The 23,831-nt window shown below is 44.6% G+C and overlaps 4 protein-coding genes across 4 annotated transcripts in view; 3 read left to right on the plus strand and 1 right to left on the minus strand.

The window, feature by feature from the left end:
- Positions 1 to 188: 188 nt before the first annotated feature.
- ankrd9 (ankyrin repeat domain 9) lies at positions 189 to 1,704 on the minus strand. Its single transcript, XM_022764723.1, has one exon. It carries the CDS (start codon positions 1,625 to 1,627, stop codon positions 803 to 805), a length of 825 nt encoding a protein of 274 aa, XP_022620444.1. The 5' UTR covers positions 1,628 to 1,704; the 3' UTR covers positions 189 to 802.
- A 4,160-nt stretch (positions 1,705 to 5,864) lies between these two features.
- rcor1 (REST corepressor 1) lies at positions 5,865 to 9,887 on the plus strand. Its single transcript, XM_022764704.1, has 13 exons — positions 5,865 to 6,523; positions 6,613 to 6,672; positions 6,995 to 7,075; positions 7,160 to 7,212; positions 7,308 to 7,469; positions 7,554 to 7,672; positions 7,884 to 7,962; positions 8,082 to 8,132; positions 8,257 to 8,403; positions 8,507 to 8,584; positions 8,689 to 8,746; positions 9,137 to 9,393; positions 9,580 to 9,887. The coding sequence occupies exons 1-13, from the start codon at positions 6,334 to 6,336 to the stop codon at positions 9,622 to 9,624; spliced, it is 1,380 nt and encodes a 459-aa protein (XP_022620425.1). The 5' UTR covers positions 5,865 to 6,333; the 3' UTR covers positions 9,625 to 9,887.
- Positions 9,888 to 10,835: 948 nt separating this feature from the next.
- traf3 (TNF receptor associated factor 3) lies at positions 10,836 to 19,617 on the plus strand. Its single transcript, XM_022764699.1, has 14 exons — positions 10,836 to 11,199; positions 14,324 to 14,486; positions 14,574 to 14,739; positions 14,924 to 14,975; positions 15,073 to 15,177; positions 15,376 to 15,540; positions 16,313 to 16,393; positions 16,489 to 16,563; positions 16,666 to 16,758; positions 16,836 to 16,976; positions 17,371 to 17,548; positions 17,781 to 18,124; positions 18,350 to 18,541; positions 18,899 to 19,617. Exons 2-14 carry the CDS (start codon positions 14,327 to 14,329, stop codon positions 18,932 to 18,934), a joined length of 1,788 nt encoding a protein of 595 aa, XP_022620420.1. The 5' UTR covers positions 10,836 to 11,199; positions 14,324 to 14,326; the 3' UTR covers positions 18,935 to 19,617.
- mipol1 (mirror-image polydactyly 1) overlaps positions 19,321 to 23,831 on the plus strand; it is a 47,207-nt gene continuing 42,696 nt past the window's right edge. The window contains exons 1-2 of the mRNA XM_022764713.1: positions 19,321 to 19,431; positions 21,230 to 21,315. Coding sequence (XP_022620434.1) covers positions 19,321 to 19,431; positions 21,230 to 21,315 — 197 coding nt within the window. The remainder of the gene's footprint in view (positions 19,432 to 21,229; positions 21,316 to 23,831) is intronic.

Here is a 23,831-nt window from a genome sequence, read left to right on the forward strand (position 1 = left end):
TGTTGAAACACTGAAGCAGTGTCAAGTTATTGATTAGTATCAGTTACATTCAGGCCTGGATCCACCAGGTGTGTGTGTGTGTGTGTGTGTGTGTGTGTGTGTGTGTGTGTGTGTGTGTGTGTGTGTGTGTGTGTGTGTGTGTGTATAAAGAAGAATAAAAAGTTATTTTTAATCATAATTCTATTTTATTTGTATCACGACATGGTCACAGATCAAAGGCCTGAAGGACAGAAAATAAATAAATATACACACATACACACACATACGCGCGCACACACACACTACCTCCAAGGTGCGTCAGTCACATCAGGACACTGAGGTAGAAACATGTTAATTCACATTTAACAATCACATCAACATTAACTGTTAATACTTTAAATATTCTTGACAGGACACCCCCCCCACACACACACACGCACACACGTATGCGCACACACACACATACACAGCTCTGTCTTCAAATCGTCATCTTCAGATCACTGATTATTAATGAACAGAACAGAAACTCTTTACCAGTAAAACAACATTTTAGATTGAAGGTTTAGAATCAATTAAATTAGCACAAATTAAATTGATTAATGATCAGTGTCTGAATCTTTGAAATTATTTACAGCAGGAGCCGCCGTCAGGTTAAAAACTCCTATCTCCAGCTGCTCCCCAGGGTACTAAAGCCTGTCTTTTTAAATGAACAGCGGAGATATAAGGTTTTCAGCTGACATTATCTGTTATAGTCTTTATGTACATCATATTTACATCATCAACGAGCCATCCACAGCAGTCCTCAGCTGTTTGACAGATGATGTCATTGCCAGCTGTGCAGCTGCAGGAAGTCGGGCAGTGTGCTGATCTGATCTGGTCCGAACCGGGCCAGACACCTGAGAGCCTGTAGCAGGAGAGGGGGTGGGGCCAGACCACACAGCCAGCAGAACACTTCATTACCCAGCAGGCTTTGCCAGCGCTGCGGCTCCTCCTGCAGGTGTCGCAGCGTTGGCGGTTTGGGCAGAAACAGCAGCAGCAGGTCGAGACAGCGCTGCGCGTCGCGCTGCTGCGACACATTGCAGGAGACAAGCGTCTGCAGCGCGACATCGAGTCCGTCGGGTTGGGCACCGTGAACCAGCAGCAGCAACAGACAGTCGGGACGCGACAGCTCCACCGCCAGCTGCACTGCCGTCTTTCCAGCATCAGTGACATGCGAGCAGCCACCACAGGCATCCAAGAACTCCCGCCGCTCACTCTGCGTGTTGCAGTCCTTCAGAGTCTCCACCATTGTGCCAAGGATTGACACACGGTCGTAACGCACCGCCACGTTCAGGTGTGGTGCACCACTGCGGCAGCAGAAGCTGCATCGCAGCACTCTGAGCGCGCTAACAGAGTACCTGTTGAGCAGGTAACTGGCATAGTCCCGGTGGTCATGCACGAGTGCGTACAGCAGCGCCTCAGACGGCAGGAAGGCTCGAGGGTGTCCATCCTCCCAGCAGAAGACCTCCATGCTGCGCATGTCCTCCAGCAACCAGATCGGCAGCTGCTCCCGCACCGCGCAGTAGAAGGAGAATGCTGTCCGCTCACACTGACGCTGAGACGGAGACAAAGACACATGGTCCACCTGAGATGACAGCAGCCACGGCATCACACCTGAGGACACCTGAGGACACCTGAGGGACGAAACAGGAGACGCTTTAAAACTGAACTATCACACGTCCCAGATTGTCTGCAGTCAAACCTCCGTCCTCAGCTCCAGCACACTTTTATAGCTGCTGCCCCTCCTCACTCCACCCCGCCCCCTCTCTGCTGCCCCGCCCCCTATCTGTCGCCCCACCCCCACTCCGGCTGTTCAGATCCATGTGTGGATGTTTGTTTTGGGAACAGGAGCAGGGCGGCTCAGCGGGGTGGGGGGGGGGATCGAGTGTCTGACATAGTGAACATACCGTCCTTTAAGGAGCTGCAGAGACACAATGAACTGTGTGAACTAAACTCAATATTGATTATCACTGATGATTGATTATTGATATATGATCACTGTACAACATGCAGGGTGTGTGTGTATATGTGTAGTGTGTGTGTGCATGTGTCTGTATGTGTGGTGTGTGTATGTGTGTGTTTGTATGTTTGTGTGTTTGTGTTTGTGTGTGTGTGTGTGTGTGTGTGTGTGTGTGTGTGTTGGAGGGTGTAAATAGGACACAGATTTCTTTACAGTCAGCTGCTGTGACACACACTGATCAGCTGATTCAATCTTTTTATACCTTCTGTTTATTTTTGATGAAGTTTCTCTGATCACAAGTCTGAGTCCTGACTATGTTTAAAGATCAATACTTTTTTCATGTATTGAACATCAGAGTTTAACACATGCATTTTCCTCAACAGCAACGGATATAATAAAATTAATAAAGAAAATATAAAGATGAAGTTAAAGTTTTAAAAACATTAAGTTTATAAAGTATTTTCATATTTATAAAGTGAATAACGCAACAGGATCAAATCAGATTAGAAATAATCAATTGACTAATTAATTAGTTGGTGAACAAGTCATTGGCAAATACTAAATCATGTTGATGATGATGATTGTAATGATGATGATGATGGTGATGATGATGATATTGATGATGATGATGATGGTGGTGGTGGTGCTGCTGATGATGATGATGGTGGTGGCGCTGATGATTGTACTGACGATGATGGTAATTATGATGGTGATGATGGTTATGACTGTGTTGATGATGATTACATTGATGATGATGATTGTATTCATGATGATGATGACAATGATGATGATGATGGTGGTGATGACGATGAATATTTTATGGTTCCAGATTCGGCTTTTTCCCTTAAATGAATAATTAGAGTTTCTGTTTCTATTATCGGATAAATCAGGTGATAAATCAGTAGATCAATCAATGAGAATCAATAGTTTAAGTAAAATGCAGCTGAAGAATTTATGACTCAAGATCAATGTAATGATTTCATTTAAAACAGACACAGGGACGTTAGTCAATCATCATCATCATCAGGCAGATGAAGATAAATCAGCTGATCTACAGAATAAAAACATGATGAGGAGCTCCCCCTGCTGTTCATTCAGTGTAACTACTACCATCATCATCATCTGCATCATCATCTTCATCATCATTGTCACCTTCATCATCATCATCATCTTCACCATCATCTTCATCATCGTCATCATCTTGACCTTCATCTCCATCATCACCATCACCTTCATCTTCATCATCACCTTCATCGTCATCATCTTCTCCATCATCATCATCATTACCTTCATCTTCATCATCATCACCATCATCATCATTACCTTCATCATCATCATCATCACCATCATCATCATCATCATCTTCACCATCACCTTCATCATCATCGTTATCATCTTCACCTTCATCATCATCATCATCGTCACCTTCATCATCATCACCATCATCTTCATCATCATCGTCACCTTCATCATCATCATTACCTTCATCATCATCATCATCATCAGGCAGATGAAGATAAATCAGCTGATCTACAGTCAGATCTACAGAATAATAACATGATGAGGAGCTCCCCCTGCTGTTCATTCAGTGTAACTACTACCATCATCATCATTTTCACCTTCATCTGCATCATCATCTTCATCATCATCGTCATCATCTTCACCTTCATCATCATCATCATCATCATTACCTTCATCTTCATCATCATTACTTTCATCATCATCACCATCATCTTCATCTCCATCATCACCATCATCATCATTACTTTCACCTTCATCATCATTACCTTCATCATCATCATCATCATCATTATCTTCATCATCGTCATCATTACCTGCATCTTCATCATTATCATCATCATCAATACAATCAGCATCATCATGATCATCATCATCACCTTCATCATGATGATGATCATCATCATCATCATCATCATCATCATCATCATCATCACCTTCACCATCACCAGCAGTGACAGTTAAAGAAAACTACTAATAAAATAATAAACAAAAGTAATTGAAATGAAATGCAAACCACAAAGCTCAGGGATATGAATATGATGACATCAGACTGGACTGATGGTACATGATGACATCACACAGGACAAACTTATTTCTTCACCTCAGCCTCTACTAGCTCTGAAATTTTGCATCCTAAATTAATGTATTTCATGTTTTTCTTTTCAGATCAATGCTTTTACATGTTTTTATGTCTGTTTTATGTATTTCAATGTGAAGCACTTGGTGCAGGTCACTTCTTTGCTGTAAAGCACTTTGTGCCACATATCTTGTACGAAAGGTGCTATACAAATAAAGTATTATAATATCATTGTCACCTTCATCTTCATCATCATCGTCACCTTCATCATCATCATCATCATTATCACCTTCATCATCATCATCACCTTCATCTCCATCATCACCATCATCATCATCATTATCTTCATCATCATTGTCACCTTCATCATCATCATCATCATTACCTTCATCTTCATCATCATCGTCACCTTCATCATCATCATCATCACCTTCATCTCCATCATCACCATCATCATCATCATTATCTTCATCTTCATCATCATTGTCACCTTCATCATCATCATTACCTTCATCATCATCATCATCATTACATTCATCTTCATCATCATTACCTTCATCATCATCATCATCAATACAATCAGCATCATCATGATCATCATCATCACAATCATCATCACCTTCACCATCATCACCATCATCATCATCATCATCACCTTCACATCAGCAGCAGTGACAGATAAACACAACTACTAATAAAATAATAAATTAAATAATGGTTAAATAATAATGATAATTAATATTATCATTATTATTATTATATATTATAATATAATATAAATAATTATAATGTAATATGTCCTATAGTGAGATAATGTAATAAAGTGTAGTAAAAAATAAAAGTGTTACTCTACTCCCCCCGTGATGATTACAATGGGGATCAAAGTGCTGCTCAAAGTAAATGTAGTAAAGTGACAGAAACTGTGCCTTTAGACATAAATGACTTTATACAAGTGTTTTATCACAGAATTTTACTTTTTTTTAAAGTATATTTTTATGCCTTTATTTGATAGTGCAGTAGAGAGAGACAGGAAATGGGGAGGCAGAGAGAGGGGGAATGACATGCAGCAAGGGCCGTCCGATGTGGGACTCAAACCGGGGCTGACTGCAGCGAGGACTGTGGCCTCTACACATGGGGCGCCTGCTTAGACCACTACACCACACAATTTTACTTTTTACCTGTCTGACAATCAGGAGCTGTTTGGGAATTGAACCATCAACCCTGTGATTGATGGATGACAGCTCTACCTGCTGAGACACAGCCACACAATAAATGTAATCAATAAATTAATTGATTTAATGTCATTAAAGAAAGCAGCTGTGTCAGCATTAATATAACACTTAGATGTCTGAGTCTTCTTCCTGCAGGTCTCTGGACCTCTGGACCTGGACAGTCTGGATCTGTGACTGCAGACCACCTACTGCCCCTGAACCTGCTCAACCCACAGCTGCCATTATTGTCTCATTATTATTACTTAGCCTACCATTAACTAAAGGTGGTGGTGGTGGTGGTGGTGGGGGGGTAATCGATTATTATTATTATATTATTATTAATCTGATTAATTTTTGATTAACTGATTTTCTGGGTGACTTGTCCTAATATGAGAGATTTAAAAAAAAGTATATTTCTGGAGTTTGGGAGAGAGGCAGACTCCGTGATCAAACTTGATTCATATAAACTAGGATTAATGTGTAGTACTATCAGCTGTTTAATATGTGAACAGTCTGATGATGTCTTAATGTGACACACACACACACACACACACACACACACACACACACACACTCTCTCTCTCTCTCTCTCTCTCTCTGCTCTGATCGATCGATCAGCCTCAGAGGGTTTGATCTCAGTTGTGTCAGTTGTATTGACTCTGTATCGGTAGCGGTGGTCGTGTCGGGGTCTGTGCTCGGTCTCGGTCTGGTTTTATCTGGTCTCTTCTGGTTCCAGCTGCGTGTTCCGGAACTTTTTTGCCTCGGTGTGAAGTCTTGGTCTCGGGTTAACAGTTAGCATCTGTCTGCCGGAGGAGCTTTAGCTTCTGTCAGCTTCATCACACGGAACATTCCCGCATCCGAGTCTCTGTTTCACACCGACCGAACCTCTACCCACCATACCCCCCAACTGCGGTCCGGATCGGACTCTTTGCTCAGCGACGCTGGTAAGCCGGTTCGGTTCAGTTAGCAGGGCAGCTAAGCTAACAAGCTAACTGCTAGCCTGAGTTAGCAGCTAGCACTGAGCCCGGGCTGCCTCTGTGCTCCTCATGCCGGCGATGCTGGAAAGAAACCCGGAGGCTCCGGGAAAGAGGAGAGGTAGAGCCCCGGCGGGCGGCGGCAGCAGCGGCCCCGGAGCAGCGGCGAACCCCGGCGCAAAGAATCTGTCCGGTAATGGAACCAGCACAAACAGCTGCTGGGAAGAAGGAAGTTCAGGATCCAGCAGCGACGAGGAGCATGGTGGGTAGCCTCGGCCACTGTAGTACTACTGTGTACTTCGTGTACTCCGGAGTACCGCTGCTGAGTACTGCTGTGTGCTGTGTGTGCAGGTGGAGGAGGGATGCGGGTCGGATCGCAATATCAGGCCGTGGTTCCGGATTTTGACCCGGGTAAGAGACTAAACACAGCTCGGTAGTGGTAGCCTCGAACAACTCAAACACCGCACTGCATGATACTGGCTCGGGTGCTCTCATAATGGTTCCAGGTTTATAGAACATGTGTCGTACTGATTCCGATTCTATGGTGAACCTTGGTGGTTCTGTACTGTTTAAATTTTTCAGACAGCGCTTTTCTATAGTTTCTAGCTCTGTGTGAGACTTTATGGTCCAGCTGAGTCTGTTTTTACCAGATTTTATTCTGGAGTCAGCACTAAAGAAGAACTGGTCCTGGTTCTTGTCTATCTGAGAATAGTGTGTTTCTGTGTGTCATCAGAAGTGGCCCAGGCAGCTCAGCTCAGAGAAAACCTGGGGATGTTGGTTTGGATCCCTAGCAGCTGTCTGAACCAGACTCAGTGTAAGAACCACTCTCAGTCCAAACTCAACAAGTGTCTGAAAAAAACCTGAGTGTGAAGTTTAATATCAGATGTCTCTGTTTCAGTGGACGAGTACATTGCCATCGCCAAAGAGAAACACGGCTACAACATGGAGCAGGTAAAGTTTTCTACTCAAACTCTGCTGTAACCTTCACACCAATAGTAGGGCACTGTTCAGTAAACCAGTATAAACCAATATAACCTGGCTTTCAGGCTCTGGGGATGCTCTTCTGGCACAAACACAACATCGAGAAGTCTCTGGCTGATCTGCCGAACTTCACCCCGTTTCCTGATGAGTGGACAGTGGAGGACAGAGTGCTGTTTGAACAGGCCTTCAGCTTTCACGGCAAGAGCTTCCACCGCATCCAGCAGATGGTACCTCACCAGTATAACCAGTTTGACCACTGTTACCAGTAGTTTTATCCTGCTGTAGAATCATGGTTTATATTCTCTGTGTAGTTACCTGATAAGTCGATGGCCAGTCTGGTTCGGTTTTATTATTCCTGGAAGAAAAGTCGCAGTAAAACCAGTCTGATGGACCGACAGACCCGGAAACACAAGAGAGAGCGAGATGACAGGTGAGCTGCTACCTGCACAGGTAACACTACAGGTAACTCCACAGGTAACATTATAGGTAACACTGCAGCTTACATTATAGGTAACACTATCAGTAACACAGCAGGACACACTTCAGGTACTGGTATCCTGGACTCGGCAGCACAGGTGTGAAGTGTCACAAGTGAATTCTGCGATGTGATTGGATTAAACTATGAATTGTTTGTGTTTCAGCGACGATGAAGTTGAAGACGGAAACAGAAATCCTCCGAGTGACTCGGAGTTCGACCAAAGTAAAGACGACAAGAAGGAGGTTCAAAGACTTTTCACTGGTTCACTGTTTATTGTTCACTGACTGTTTATTGTTTACAGACTGTTCACTGTTTACTGACTGTTTACTGTTGACTGACTGGTTTTTGAAACTGGTTTCAGGTGAGTTCTGGATCAGAGAGGTCAGAGGTGAAACCAGCAGCCGGACTGAAGGTAAATCACCTGAATACGTGCTTCACCTCAGCTCTCTGTAATAACCCGTCTCTCTTTCCCTGTACCTGTCTGTCTCAATCAGGTCATAGTAATCTGTCTCTCTCTGTACCTATCTGTCTCTTAGACAGGTGGTAAGGCGTCTCAGCGGATGAAGAAACGTCCTCCTAGAGGAATGTTTTTGAATCAGCAGGACGTCGTCTCTCTCTCGTCTTCATCTGCTCAGGGACTCATCAGACATCTGGACTGTCAGCTGGTCTCCATCAAGAGACAGGTCTGTCTATCTGTCTGCTCACCTGTCTGACAGTCAGTCTGTCTGTCTGTCCCCTGTCCCTCTCTCCTCACCTTTCTCTCACCTGTCTCTTTGTGTGTTTCAGATTCAGACCATCAAACAGACGAACAGCGCTCTGAAGGAGAAGCTCAGCTCAGGAGTTGAGGAGTTCAAGCAACCTGAGGTAACCATGGCAACAGCAACATGCTGGTTGACTATCAAAGTTGTCAGTTTGTTTGTTGCTGTAGCTGTTGATCTTCATGTTCACGTGTTTGTTTTTTGTTGCAGGTGAATCAGAAGTTTAACACTCGTTGGACCACAGAGGAGCAGCTGCTCGCTGTACAAGGTGACACCTGAATTACCTGTGACCAAGTGATCTGACACACATGAACTATTTGTGACAAGGTGATCTGACACATATGAACTACCTGTGACCAGATGATCTGACACACCTGAAGTACTTGAGACCAGGTACAAAGAGTGCCTGTCATCTGTTTACTGACTGTTTACTGTTTACTGACTGTTCACTGTTTAGTGTTTACTGACTGTTTGCTGTTTATTCTTTACTGACTGTTCACTTTTACTGACTGTTTAACTGTAGAAGAAGTGATGTGACTGAAGTTCAGTCTGGATTTGAAGCCTCAGCAGAGTCAGACAGTCTGGTGTCAGCAGGGACTCTTGTATTAAACTCAGTGTGATTGGTCGGTGACTCTTTCTCACATTCAATCCCATGCAGCCATCAGGAAGTATGGGCGGGACTTCCAGGCAATCTCAGATGTGATTGGTAACAAGTCGGTGGTTCAGGTGAAGAACTTCCTGGTGAATTACAGACGGAGGTTCAACCTGGACGAGGTTCTTCAGGAGTGGGAGGCCGAACACGGCATGGAGGGAGGAGACGTGGGAGACAGGGGAGTAGAGGAGGACAAGATGGAGGACAAGATGGAAGTTTGTCCTGCTGAGGAGGAGGAGGTTACTGCCAAGGAGACAAAGGAGGTGAGGAGTTAGTTATGTGTACTACAAATCCCAGAATCCTCCCTGTCTGCCTCAGGTTCATTTACTGTTCTAATGCTGACGCTACATGTACCTGAGCTTTTACTGTTTCTACTGAACTCTACTGTAACTGAACTGTTTCTTCTGTAGTTATGTGGAACTCTACTTTGTTTCTACTCTGTCCTGCAGGACTCGTCCTCTCCGCTGGACTCCCAGAAGCCTCTGGCCTCCTGAGACATTCTGGCCCGCCCCTCTAGTTTTATGATGTCTTCATTTTATTTTATTTTGTTGTATTTTCTCAGTTTATCACTTAGAGTGTGTTGAACTTTAATTGATGAGTCGATTGACCAGGTTTGAGGTTTGTATCATTAATTGTCACCTGTCATTACTGCTCTCTCTGGACCAATCAGAAATCAGACATGACCTGTCAATCAAAGTGGGAGGGGCCTGGTTTATGTCTTTTTTTCATATTTTCTGTTTTAAATCTGCTGTTTTTGTTTTTATGAGTTGTTTGTTTCTGTGTGTGTGTGTGTGTGTGTGTGTGTGTGTGTGTGTTTGTGTGTGTGTGTGTGTGTGTGTGTGTGTGTGTGTGTGGAGGTTTGTTTTGGGGGGTGGAGGTGTTGAACTGAAGCAGCCATGTTGGATGATGTCACTCAGGTATCGTCATCCTGTTTTATGGATTTTAGGACATTTAGAGGAGTGACAATAAAACCAAAGTTCATGAAAAATGAGTGTGTCTACTCTTTATTACTTTATTAGTTTAGAACACAAACACAGACACAAAGGCTGCGGTCGAAAAGTCAAAACAATCTCCTCTTTAGCCTCTTCTCCTTGACCTCCATGGAAAACATCATGAGGTCAAATATGTGAAAGAATTCAACAGGACTAAAGAAAAGAATCTGACTGAACTAAAGATTTTTTTTAACTAACTTTATTTATAACACATGGAGGATGAATCCTCCTTTAACCACAGAAACAAACAGGATTGAAATGTTGAAATAAGAAAAATACAAATAGAGAAAGTTGAGCTGGTGGAATAATAATTGAATAGAAATAATGAAAAAAAAAAAATATAAATATATATATGTATCTGTCTATACTTGGTTTGAAGATTCACAGTTAAAGTTTGTACCAGACCCAAACATGACACAGTGAAACACTGAGTCCAGTCCGGTTCAGTTCAGAATGTAAACCTGATCAGTCTGAAACTGAAGAACCTCCTCAGTGAGACACTGATTCATTGTATAGTAACGCCATAACCTGGCAACCCCCCAGAATGTTCTTATTAATGGATAATAACTGATCAATAAAACATCAGTAAATCTATTAACCATTAATGAAGCCGTTAATTACAGCTGATAAACCCTGTATCACCGGAGCTAGACAGTGGGACCAGCTGCTTCTGTTCCTGTAGTCTGACTCAAACAGCGCCCCTGGTGGTCCGGTTCTGTCCCTGCAGTCTGAGACAAACAGCGCCCCCTGGTGGTCCGGTTCCGTCCCCGGGCAGCTGGGGGATTTCCTGGGCGGAAGCTGCGGAGGGGGTTTCCAGTGTGATCAGCCCAGTCCTCCCCGCTGGATCTCTGAACTGGATCCCAGTGACTTCTCTCTCACACACACAGACAGAGGACGCACAGGACCCAGAGAACCCTGAACCAGAACCCCGAAGCTAAACCCGGACCATGAGGAGTTCGCCTGAGGCCTGGAGGCTCCGAGGCAGCGGCAGCGGCGGGTTGACGGTTTGAATCCGGGAGAGAGTTCACCGAGCCAAGGAGCTGCCGAGCTGAGCTGTGGCCTGCGGAGGAGATTCATGTAAGTCCACAGTCAGTAGAACATCAGTAGAACCCGGGAGAACACGTTAGCTGTGTGTTAGTGGTTTGTAAATCCAGCCAGGGAAACGCGGAGCTAAAGAAGCTAACAGTTAGCATCAGTCAGTGTTTACATCAGACCTGAGTAGACTGACTCGGAGACACAGAGACTGAGAGACAGACAGAGGTAGAGAGAGAGAGAGAGACAGACAGAGAAAGTTAGGTTTAGAGACAGAGACAGAGAGACAGGCAGAGAGAGACATAGACTTTCTTATCTAAAGCCAGTTTGTGACACATATTTAATAATTAATGTATTTTCACATTCTGTAAACTGCTGTGGCAATAACATTCGTTTGTTCATGTCAATAAAGACAGACAGAGGGACAGAGACAGGGAGAGAGAGGACCTGGGGAGTAAAGGATAAAATAAAGCAGTTTATTCAGAAACTGCTGTCAGACCTGATCAGTCAAACTCAGAGCAGAAAGTGAAATTAAAACCAGATCAGCCTGAAAGCATCTCACACTCCTGTTCATCTCCTTCAAAGAGAACAATTAATCAATCACTCAGTCAGTAGCTGGCAACTATTCTGATAATCAAGCAATCAATCAACAACAGAGAAAGAGCCTCTGATCTGATCTGATATTTTATCACAATCAGTCAATTTAGTAGTTAATAGCTGTTTTCAGGTTGACAGGACTGTTCACAGATCAGCTGATCAGTTGATTTTATATCAAAAACTATGATTAGAAAGAGACTGATTCTAAAGTCCTGAGATCAGTGATCAGTTATTTCCCTTATTTATCAATCAATCAACAATGATTATTGATTAATGAAAATGTTTGTTGTATTTCACATTTTCAGAGATGTCTCCAGATGTTTGGTTCAGTTTAATGTGAAAAATATCTGAGCAGCAATCATCAATAATATTATGATTATCAATAATATATATATATATATATGTATAAGGTAATTACTTCTCTGGTAGCACCAACACTGTGGTCTCCAGACTCATACAGTGAGTCTTAGGCTGTCTTGGTTTTGTAGTTGGTCCAGTTGGGACTCAGGTTGGTCCCTCCGGTCTCAGAGTCTTAGAGTCCTGCTTCACTGGTCTATGGACCAGCAGCTGGTCTTTGACCCTCTGCGTTGACTCATGGTGCTGCTCAGCTGAGAGGAGCATCCATGTTGTAGAGGCAGGGTACCCACCCCCTTTGTGGGGTCCTTTTTGATCAGGTTGGTCCTATCCTGTGTCCAGGTGAACTCCTGTTGTTAGCAGCTCGCGGTGATCGTGTAGTGCTGTTAGCTTCTTCAGCCAGTGGGAGTGGATCAGGTCCTGGTGCTGGTGCTGGTCCTTTCCAGCTCCTCATACCTGAGACTAGCTGGCCTTTGTGATGTTGATTGGTTCTGGGAGGTTTTTGTGGTCTGGTCTCTGGACTACACAGGCACATGGTTTCACTTGCGTCAGGTTTGATGTGGGGGAGGGGCGAGATGTATACAAATGCCATCTTTGGCGTCACAGAGTTTTTTGGATTCTTCAGGTGGTCTGTCTCTGGGGTACTGCTGTCCTAGGGGGTCAGCTCAGGACCTCCATGCTGCTCTCTGCTCCCAGCTCAGTCCCCAGCTGTGATAGTACAGTGCAGAGGCTCTGATCATAGTCCCAACAGGCCCCAGGAACAGATCCATGGAGGCAGGGGTCTACCGCAGCAGGACCCGAGGTGCAGGCCCCTGAGACGGTCCAGCAGGAATATCTGTGATGAGTCTGGATCAGAAGTCCCCAGGTCCTGACGGGACAACAGATCTGAGATCCTGTAGGATTCCAGGTTCCAGACTGACAACCAGCTGCTGGTGAACCATCACACCTGGTGGTGGTTGAAGAGGAAGAGGACAGTAAGGACAGATGTGTCAGTCCCAGGTGTGTCCAAAGTGGTCCATCAGACTCCAGGTACAAAACAACAGAGGGTAAAGGTCAGAGGTCAGGAGAGTGAGAGAATAGGACTCTGGGAGATTTGTAATGTGCACTGGTCTGATCTTCATCTGGTTCTGGTCTTCCCGGACTCAGACCCAGACTCAGATGAGGAGTCTGTTGAGTCCAGAATCAGAGACTAGCAATGTATCAAAATGCATAGTTAGCATCTTTGTTAGCTTGTAACTGGCAGTGGCTGACACAGTGTTAGCACTTGTGCTAATGCTAACTCTCTCTCTGTACTGACAAGGTTTCAGTGAAAGAGCAGAGACTCAGAACATGAAGGTTCTCTGTTTAGCACCTGAACAGGTGATCTGTCACCTGACTGAGTCAAGTGTTAAAAGAGTTAAAGCTGAAGTGAAAGCAAACGAGGTTTCACTCTGACTGAAAAACAAGAGACAAAGTTCAGAGAATTTACAGGGTTTTTCCACACACACACACACACACACACACACACACACACACACACACACACGCACACACGCACACACACACTTTATTTTAAACTCCCTGTCAGGATCCTGTAGGAATGATGACTCAGTCTTTTCAGGGATCTGATTGGTCAGTGGTTTGGCTGTTGACAGGTTTTGATCTGATCCGGAGCAGGTGAGGAGTTCAGCATCAGTTACCATGGTGATTTACCTCGATAACAAGTGAACCACAGTCGTAGGGCTGTAGGAGTTAAACCTGAAGTTACCTCAGACCTTGGATCCTGGTTCAGGTCTCATTTTGATAGGAGACAAAGTGAAAGACTGAGAGGAGAAACAACATTCTCACACACACACACACACACACACACACACACACACACACACACACACACACACACACTAAACAGAAACACATCACTTCCTGTCAGGGCTCAGTTGTGGGGATGCTAGGGGCTTTTCCACTGACTGCATCTTTAACACACACACACACACACACACACACACACACACACACACACACACATTCTAAACTTCAAAATAAAAGCCCTGAATGATTTACTGAGCATCAGATAGCAGAATCAGGAAGTAAAAACTTATGTCATGGTCGTCCGTTGGACTCTACTGAGCATGTGCAAACTGGGTCAAAACCCAACGTTTGGAGAATCTTACTTTTTTTGTCTCAGTTTGTAAGTTAACTGTTTATCTACTGCGCCCCCCCACCCCCTCTCCCTCCCAAGGTCATGTCAGCGGGGAGGAGTGCTGATGGAAGGGAGGTGCAGATTCCCCTCCAGCAGGTGGCGCCCTCCCTGGCCGCTTCCATCTCTGTGGCCGCTCCCATCACCCTGTCCTCTCACCGTCCAGCCAATCCCTGGCCTTCCAGCGACCCCGCTGCCTCACAAGGTAAATAGAGTTTCAGAATGAATGTCTTATTAGTTTACGGAGACAGAAGGGTTTCCTCAGGCAACTCACCCGTGTCTCTGTCTCAAGGTGTACCTGCAGGTTTCCTGCCCCTTCACGGAGGATTCAGAGACCACTTTGTAGAGACTCCAGAAGCCAAATACTGTTGTGAAGTGTGCAGGCTGGTCCTGTGTCAGCCCCGCCAGACTGAGTGTGGTCACCGCTTCTGTCAGAGCTGCATCAACAACATCCTCAGGTGAGAGTCACAGGTAGAGATAACAAACACACCTCTCCTCCTCCGCCACACTGGCTCCTGCTGCAGTGTCATCCAGTCCAGTGATGGTGGAGCAGGTGGAGGTGCAGTTCTTTCTCTGACCAGCAGGTGTCAGGTGTTTGTCACCAGTTGACTCAGTAACTTAATGTACTCTGTCCTCCGGCAGTCAGCAAAACCCGGTGTGTCCAGCTGACATGGAGCCGCTGTTCAAAGACAAGGTGGGCTGGAAGTGGGAATCACAAGACAGATAATGTTGTCATTAATTATTGATTGATTATGGATCAGTTATTGACTATCCTGTGGTTTGTGTTTAAGATCTTTAGAGATGTTTGCTGCCATCGGGAGATCATGGCTCTGAAGGTTTACTGTCGAAGTGAAGCCAACGGCTGTCAGGAGCAGATGAGTCTGCACCAGATACCTGTGAGAACATGTTCACACACTGTTACCATGGCAACAGAGAATCCTGCATACTCATTGGTTGTAGGGTGCCGTAGATAAATCCCATATGTGGACACATCAAACACAACAGTTCGCATTCATTTCCACTGATCTAGAAACATTGATGCACTCCAAGGTCTCACCTGTCTGTCTCTCACCTGTCTGTCTGTCTGTCTATAGGACCACCTGAACGTGTGTCCATTCTTTGAGGTTCCCTGTCCACTGGGTAAATGTAAAGAGCGAATGATGAGGAAAGAGATTCCCGACCATCTGAGCTGGAAATGTAAACACAGAGAGACCACCTGCGAGTTCTGCATGACCAAGATGCCTCTGACTGAACTGCAGGTAGCCTATGACATCACTGCTGACATCACCCTTACCAACCTGCAGTGGAAGTGGACTAGCTGAGGGTCTGGGAACTAGTTGTAGAGGACTAGTCGTAGAGGTCAGAGGACTAGTTTTAGAGGACTAGTCGTAGAGGTCAGAGGACTAGTTTTAGAGGACTAGTCGTAGAGGTCAGAGGACTAGTTTTAGAGGACTAGTTGTAGAGCTCTGAGGACTAGTTGTAGGGCACTGAGGACTAGTTGTAGTGGTCTGGGGACTAGTTGTAGAGATCTAGGAACTAGTTGCAGAGTTCTGAGGACTAGATATAGAGAACTGAGGATCAGTTTTAGAGGTCTGGGGAATAGTTGTAGATGTCTGGGGACTAGTTGTAGAGGTCTCGGGACTAGTCGTAGAGTTCTTGGGACCAGTTGTAGATGTCTGGGGACTAGTTGTAGATAACTGGGGACTAGTTGTAGAGGTCTGGGGACTTGTTGTAGAGGTCTGGGTACTTGTAGATATCTGGGGACTAGTTGTAGAGGTCTGGGGACTTGTTGTAGATATCTGGGGACTAGTTGTAGAGGTCTCGGGACTAGTCGTAGAGTTCTTGGGACCAGTTGTAGATGTCTGGGGACTAGTTGTAGAGGTTGAAAGACAGGTGCTCAGTCTCAGTCGTGAACTTTTGGGGGTACCTGGACCTGCTGTCCTCCTGTACCTTCAGTCTGGAGGTCTTCACTTTCCCAGAAACAGAGTCGACCTGAGAACAGGAAACAGTTTGATATGATTTGTTTTTCAGAAACACAAAGAGACGGTGTGTCCGACGTTCCCAGTGTCCTGTCCAAACCACTGCTCCTTCTCCTCCCTGCCCCGGAGTGAGGTACTGACCCAGTTTGTCCTTCACTGTCTAGTCACAAGACCATGTTTTGGCTGCAGCAGTATTAATAAAACTGATTGACTGATTTTGTCTTTTAGTTGTCCAATCACCAACACGACTGTCCCAAAGCTCAGGTGAGCTGTCAGTTCCACCGCTACGGCTGCACCTTCAAGGTAACACGTCATCATCCTGTTGACCTTTGACCTGACCTTTAGCTGAGTGACCAGCTGCTGTACAGGCTGTGTTTACACCTGCTGTGTGTCTTTGTGTTTCAGGGTTTGAACCAAGAAATGAGGCAACATGAGTCCACGTTCGCAGCTGAACACCTGAGATTGATGGCCAACAGGAACTCCTCGTTAGAGAACAAGGTAACTATAGCAATCAGGTTGAGTTACTAAAACAGGTTGATATTAAAGCTACCTGACTGATCCTTGTGTGTTTCCAGGTGGAGGATGTTAAAGGTGAGCTGATGGAGAGGTACAAAGTGCTTCCTGCTCTCAGCAGCCGTCTGTCTGAACTGGAGAACCAGAACGACGAGCTGAGAGACAAGAACCGACAGATGGAGCAGAAACTGGCCACCATGCAGGTACTGTCCCTGAAGTCCAGCTAGTGATGGCAATGTATTTATCTCACACATTTGATTTGCTGTGGAAGTTCAGAGTGGGTTAGAATTTAATAAAATAGATGAAGGTAAATTACAAAACAATTATAATGTTAATGAAATCAACAAGTAGTTAGTGGACCAATGTGTGAGAGTGTTCTAAGATTGATGTAAAGTGTGTTTTTGTTTTATGTAAATCAGGTTCTGACTGAGACAAGGTGTTTAGTCATACAGGACAGTTCTATGCTCTCTAGGGCTTCAAACAAATGACACCAATGAGACCAAAGACTCGGGTGGAGTCTCGTCAGCATCAACTAGACTCTCAGTTAGTCCCTGGTCTCTCCCCCAAACCTTTACAGCCATCTCTGTCTTCCTACAGAAACTGATGAGCTCTCACTCAGAGAAGCTCCTGGAGGTGGAGCTGGAGCTTCGTTCTCTCAGGCTGCTCAGAGACGAAGTGGAAGACCTGAGAGGAACGTTAGAGAACGTACGGACGAGGCTGAATGCTCTGGAACAAGGGGGGCGCAGCGGAACTGGATCCACAACACACACTCTGGGTCAGAATACACACAGGGGTCTGGGGACTAGTTATAGGGGATTAGTTATGGAAGACTGGGCACTAGCTTAAGAAAGATTGGGACTAGCTCCAGAAGTCTGGGAACTAATAGCAGAGGTCTCCACACACACACACACACACACACACACACACACACACACACACACACACACACACACACACACACACACAGTCAATCAATAACACAATAATGAATATTCACCTCTTTGCAGCGCCCCTGGAGACTCAGCTGAACCGACATGACGACATGCTAAGTGTCCATGAGATCCGATTGGCCGACATGGACCTGCGTTTCCAGGTGCTGGAGACAGCGAGCTACAATGGGACTCTGATCTGGAAGATCCGCGACTACAAGAGACGAAAACAGGAAGCGGTGGCGGCAAAGACGCTGTCGCTGTATTCACAGCCATTTTACACCGGATATTTCGGATACAAGATGTGCGCCCGAGTCTACCTGAACGGAGACGGCATGGGCAAGGGAACGCACCTTTCCCTGTTCTTTGTGGTGATGAGGGGTGAATACGATGCCCTGCTGCCCTGGCCCTTCAAACAGAAGGTACATATCAATTACTGGCTCGTTACTGGCTGGTTCCTGGCTGGTTACTGGCTGGTTACTGCATGGTTACTGGCTTGGCTTTAACAAGGTGTTTTGGAAGTGAAGGATTCTGTATTGCTGAATCTTCTGGCTCCATCCTATTATTGTTGTTGTAGTAGAGCCAAACTGATGGTGACAAGCCTGTCTGTCTTAGTGTCCCTCTGTCTGCTTGTGTCTTTCTGTTAGGTGACTCTGATGCTGATGGACCAGGGTCCATCAAGGAAACACCTGGGTGATGCCTTTAAACCTGATCCCAACAGCAGCAGCTTCAGACGTCCTGCAGCAGAGATGAACATTGCCTCCGGCTGTCCTCTGTTTGTATCTCAGAGCGTCCTGGAGACCGGCAGCTACATCAAAGACGACACCATATTTATCAAGGTGAGGACATGCAACACCTCCTGTTAAAGGGCTGGGGACTAGATGTAGGGGACTGAGGACTAGTTGTAGAGGTCTGGGGACTAGTTGTAGAGGTCTCAGAACAAGTTGTAGAGGTCACGGGACTTGTTGTAGAGGTCAGGGGACTAGATGTAGAAGTCTGAGGACTAGTTGTAGAGGTCTCAGGACAAGTTGTAGAGGTCTGAGGACTAGTTGTAGAGAACTGAGGACTAGTTGTAAAAGACTGGGGACTAGTTGTAGAGTTCTGAGGACTACATGTAGAGGACTGAGGACTAATTGATTACTCATTGATTGATTGACATTCTGATTAATATCTGTATTGATTGGTTTGATCGGCAGGTTACTGTGGATACCTCTGACCTCCCTGACCCGTGATGTTGTGACCCCTCTGAACCCTGACCTCGCTGGTCTGAGATCAGCTCACCTGTCCACGCACAGCAGAGCAAAGGATGATGGGAAGGATCAGTGATGGTCCAGCTGAGAGCGACGCCGACAGAACAGAAGAAGAGTCAGACAGGAAGCAGCCAATCAGAGTGAACTCTACACAGACCAGTGGACAGGTCTTCTTCTGTTTGGCTGATGGACTACAGAACTGTGTGTGTGTGTGTGTGTGTGTGTGTGTGTGTGTGTGTGTGTGTGTGTGTGTGTGTGTGTGTGTGTGTGTGTGTGAATGGATCAGTGTTGCCATGACATCACCATGGTGACATCACTCAGAGCCAACATGGCCACCGCAGCGAGGATGTTGTTGCTGCTCATTATTGATGCCGTGCATCGAGCTTTACTTCCTGTTTCTTACCTGTTTGGTATGCTGGGAAATCACCACAGCCACAGAGGAGCGCAGAAAACAGACCAGTAGAGACCAGAGCAGACCAGTAGGATCTAGTGAAAAGTGTTGATCAAGAGAAGAGTCAGTTTGAAGGAAGTTGTTGGTTATTGAATATTGATTTTTGGTGCTGATGTGGAAACTGTTGTTCTTCAGATCTACAGAAACAAACAGTAGAAACAAACAAACAGAAATAAACAAACAAACAAACAGTAGAAATTAACAAACAGTAGAAGGAAACTGAAACAAACAAACAAACAAAAACAGTAGTTACAAACAAACAGTGGAGAAAAAAATAGAAACAAGCAAACAGTAGAAACATGAAGAACCTCCCATCAGCAGCCTGGTCCAGAGTGTTCTACGTATTTATTTTTATAGCTCTGAACAGGTGAGTTCAGTCAACAATTCACCTGGTGTGAGCAGGTAGAAACATTTTGTCACTAACCTCAGAGTAAACAAACAAACAAACAAATGAACAAACGTTTATCAGACATGTTCAAAGATCTGTAGGAGGATAAAACACTACAGCTTCAGCTTCAGAGGAGTTCAGAGACACTGAATGTCGAGGTGATGGGAAACTGAGTTTAGGAAAACCTGACCCAGAAGGTGCCATCATTCAGATCTGGATTCCAGAGCAGTAGAAACCAGTAGAGTCCAGTCAGCTGTTCCTCTGTGGCCTTGTGAGTTTCTCAGCGTCGACAGATTCATCTGACTCATTGATTCATTTGCACAGTTTGAATGTTTGTTAATGTGTGAATAAAAATAAAGAGAAAACATGAACAATCTGCTTTTAATTTACATATTTTTTAAATGTATTTATTATCAGTCTGAGCTGTTACAAGCTGTTAAATAGAAAAATGAAATCTTAAAATGAACTAAATAACCTTAAAGCCGTCACTAAGTTTTCTCCAATGAAAAATTTAAACCTTTAAAGAAAGTTATAAGTCTGTCATTTGGTTAATTTGAAGGTTTTTACAAACCAAACACCAAACCTTATAACATGACTTCATTCATTTTTATGTACAAACACATTAATTATAGTTACCTATGTTTGTCGGCAGGATTAAATCAAAACTGAACCGGTTTATACTGAACTTGGTGGAGGGCTGAGTCCTGGTCCAGGAAAGATCTAGATTTAGTATGAATTTGAATTTTTTTCCCTGGGGTCTCTGAGACTTTAAAATCACCCGTTCATGAGTTTCACCTTAATAAACTTTCTTTTCTTCATAACTAATTTTTTTTGCTTTTCAAAAACAGTGACATCACACAGAAAAACATCCATGTATATATTCAAACAATATAACACGAGGAGTGATGTTGGGCTGTGATTCGGTCACAGGCCTCATACTGAAGACAAGCACAGCCGTGCTAATATTCAGAACAACATCACGACCTCAGTGTGCGTTAATGTGACGCTGATTAACGGTTAATATAACACCTGTGAAGCGGAGTGATACATGTAGTTAAAAGTCCCAGTGCTGTTGTACTCTATATCAGTACTCATGGAATTACTCTCGTCCAATCAAATTCCTTGGTCGGAACTAACTGTTATAACTGTTAATATTGGTTTAGTGAGTTCCCTCAAAAAAACATTCGCTGCAGTTCCACAAACGGCCTGTGGGGGCAGCAGTGCGCCTTTGCTGTGTCTGGTCAAAGCAGGATGAAGACAATGTCACACTCCGGTACAGCAGGTGGCGGGATTCCGTGAATCGCCGTTATTAAACACAAGAAGAAGAAGAAGAGGAGGCGACAGCAGCAGAAGAAGAAGAAGAAAGGAAAAAAAAAAGAAAAAGAAAAAGAAAAAGAAAAAGAAGATGACAAGGACCCGAGGTGTGTTTGTGTTTTAGCTCCGAACTCCAACAGAAACTTCCTCTCAACCCTCGAGACCAGGTTTTTCCTCCGGGACAGAACCGCGGCTGTCCAGCGTGACTGGGTGAGTTCACCGGCTGGTTCCGGTCTTTAGAATCGGGACCGCTGGATACTGTAGACCAGCATTTCAGCTAACAGGGCAAAAACGGATGCGGAGATGACCCGGGTTAACTGCGAGCTCCTGCATGTCTGGTTTTAAAATAAAAGTGAAAGTTTTTCCGAATGAAACGCAGATAAAATAAGTTTAATGACCAAATAAACCAGTTAGTGACGTCACAATAAGCCCAGTCTGTTTCTGTGAAATGACCGAGTCAGCTTCAAGGTTCAGGAGAATCTGGTGAATCCTGGTTGTGTGAAGATTAAAATACTTAAGATAAAACTAAACGTCAGGTAAATTGGTTTAATATCCACACAGGTGTAAATGTCCTGAGAAGTGAGTCCCTGGTTCGATGTCCTGAACTGTTTGCTGCATGTCTTCTTCGACTGTCTGTCCCCACACTTCCTGTCCGTCCTCACTGAGGCTGTCAAATTAAAAAAGACTTAAAGACATTAAAACTTTTAAAATATTTAGAATTATAATCAATTTGGTGATGACAGTCCTGGTCCTGGATCATGAGTAACAGAGTCTCAGTTCAGTTCAGGGACTCAGTCAGTCCCTGAACCCATGACCCTGAACCCTCCCACTTGAGTGTGATGAACTGAACATCACACAAACTCCAGTAGGAACCAAACCAGTCGACGAGTTCTGGAGCGTGACTTTTGAAAAATGCCACGCTGAACATTGTCCTCCATGTCCTGGGTATTGAAGCCCCTCCTCCTGCTCTGTGACTGGTCAGCTGGTGTCTTTGAGGATGATCACTATTGAGGTCAGTAACAGTTTGCTTATGTTCTTGTTCTCAGATGAAATGTTTTTCCTGAAGACTTTTCCTCTGTGTGAACCTGCAGCTCTGCAGCTTCTCAGACTGTTTTCTACCCAAACTTTACCCACTCTCACTCTGTTCACCAAGGTAACCTTGAATCTCACACCTGGTACCTGACATCACACACCATGCATTTGACATTCTGTGACCTGTGGACTGAGACACTGTCCTCCTTTCTGTCTCCACAGACTCAAACTAACATTTACATGTATACAAGATGTATATTATCAGACTAACAGTGATGTACTTCCTGTATATAAAGACCTGGTCTGTCTCTGTAGGACCCCTGTCCTTTGTGTGATGAAGCTAAAGAAGTTCTGGAGCCGTTCAAACACAGAGTGAGTCTTACTCCGCCTCCTCTTCTGTCTCACATTGATGATGTCAACATGTTGATGTGACTGAATCAGCAGCTTCACTTCACCATGAGGAAAGTAAAACTGATGATGATGATGGAACATTCACACCGTGACGAGTTACTGAAGCTTCACTTCTGATCATTTCTGATCATCATGTGAACACACCATCAACAATTAGTGCTCAGATTGTCCAAATGATCTGGATGATTAACAGGATTGTTTTACCCTGATAACAGCAGGTTAGTCTGGTTTAGTAAAACCACATTTAAAGAACAGGGTCCTGGACCATGAAGTGAGTTCAGCTCAGTCTGGTTTAGCTGATTCACCTGGCTCTCTTAATTCCAGTTGTAAAAAGTTGAGTTGTTAATGAGAAGCGACTTGATCAGAACCTGGAATGAAGTGATAGATATGAGATGAAAGAGTGAAAGCTGCAGGTAAATTCGGATCCAGGTGAAAAGTAAAGAACATGTTGACATAACACAAAGCTACATGTTCTGATGAACAGTGTCTGACTGAAGTGTTCATTGATCTAATAACTATTAATTTATTTTTCTAATAAAAGACAACAGATGGTGTTGGAGGAGACAGGAAGTCCCTCACTAACTGTGTCTCTCTCTGTCCCACAGTTTGTCCTGCAGCAGGTGGACATCAGTCTTCAGGAGAACAGGGTGTGGTTTGACAGGTACAGGTGGGACATACCTGTGTTCCACCTGAACGGACAGTTTGTGATGAAACATCGAGTGAATGTTGTCCTCCTGGACAAACTGCTGCAGGACGCAGGGACACACAAAGCATGACTTTGATGACATGATCTGATCATTACTGTTAATCAGAATGTAAATGTCCAGTAATCAATAAAACAAACCAATCAATCAATGTCTTTGTTAAAGAGATTTCATTAATGCAAAGCTGCAGGATCTCACTAAACCAATCAGAGCAGCCCCTCAGTGTGATGTCACAGCTGCAGAAATGATGAACTTTATGATGAAAGTTTCCATGGTGATGGTAATCTGAGCTGAATCAGCTGAGCTCCACAACAGGAAGTTCAGATCAGTTCAGGACCAGGAGTCCGATTCACATCCAGATGTGGTCTGTAGTGACCCGTGGCCTTGTGTACGAAGCCTTAAATGGGATTCATACTGAACCGCAGCATATGCCACATCCCACCCCACCCTGTCTCCGCCCTGAAATCAATATGTTAATGAGGAAAACTGCCTGAACAAGCCGAGACTAGGCTGAAACCAGATGACACTAGGCTGAAGCAGCTGAGATTAGGCTGAAACCAGATGAGACTAGGCTGAAAC

The sequence above is a fragment of the Seriola dumerili genome, unplaced genomic scaffold (assembly GCF_002260705.1).
Source record: "Seriola dumerili isolate Sdu_G_001 unplaced genomic scaffold, Sdu_1.0 BDQW01000565.1, whole genome shotgun sequence".
Lineage (NCBI taxonomy): Eukaryota > Metazoa > Chordata > Actinopteri > Carangiformes > Carangidae > Seriola > Seriola dumerili.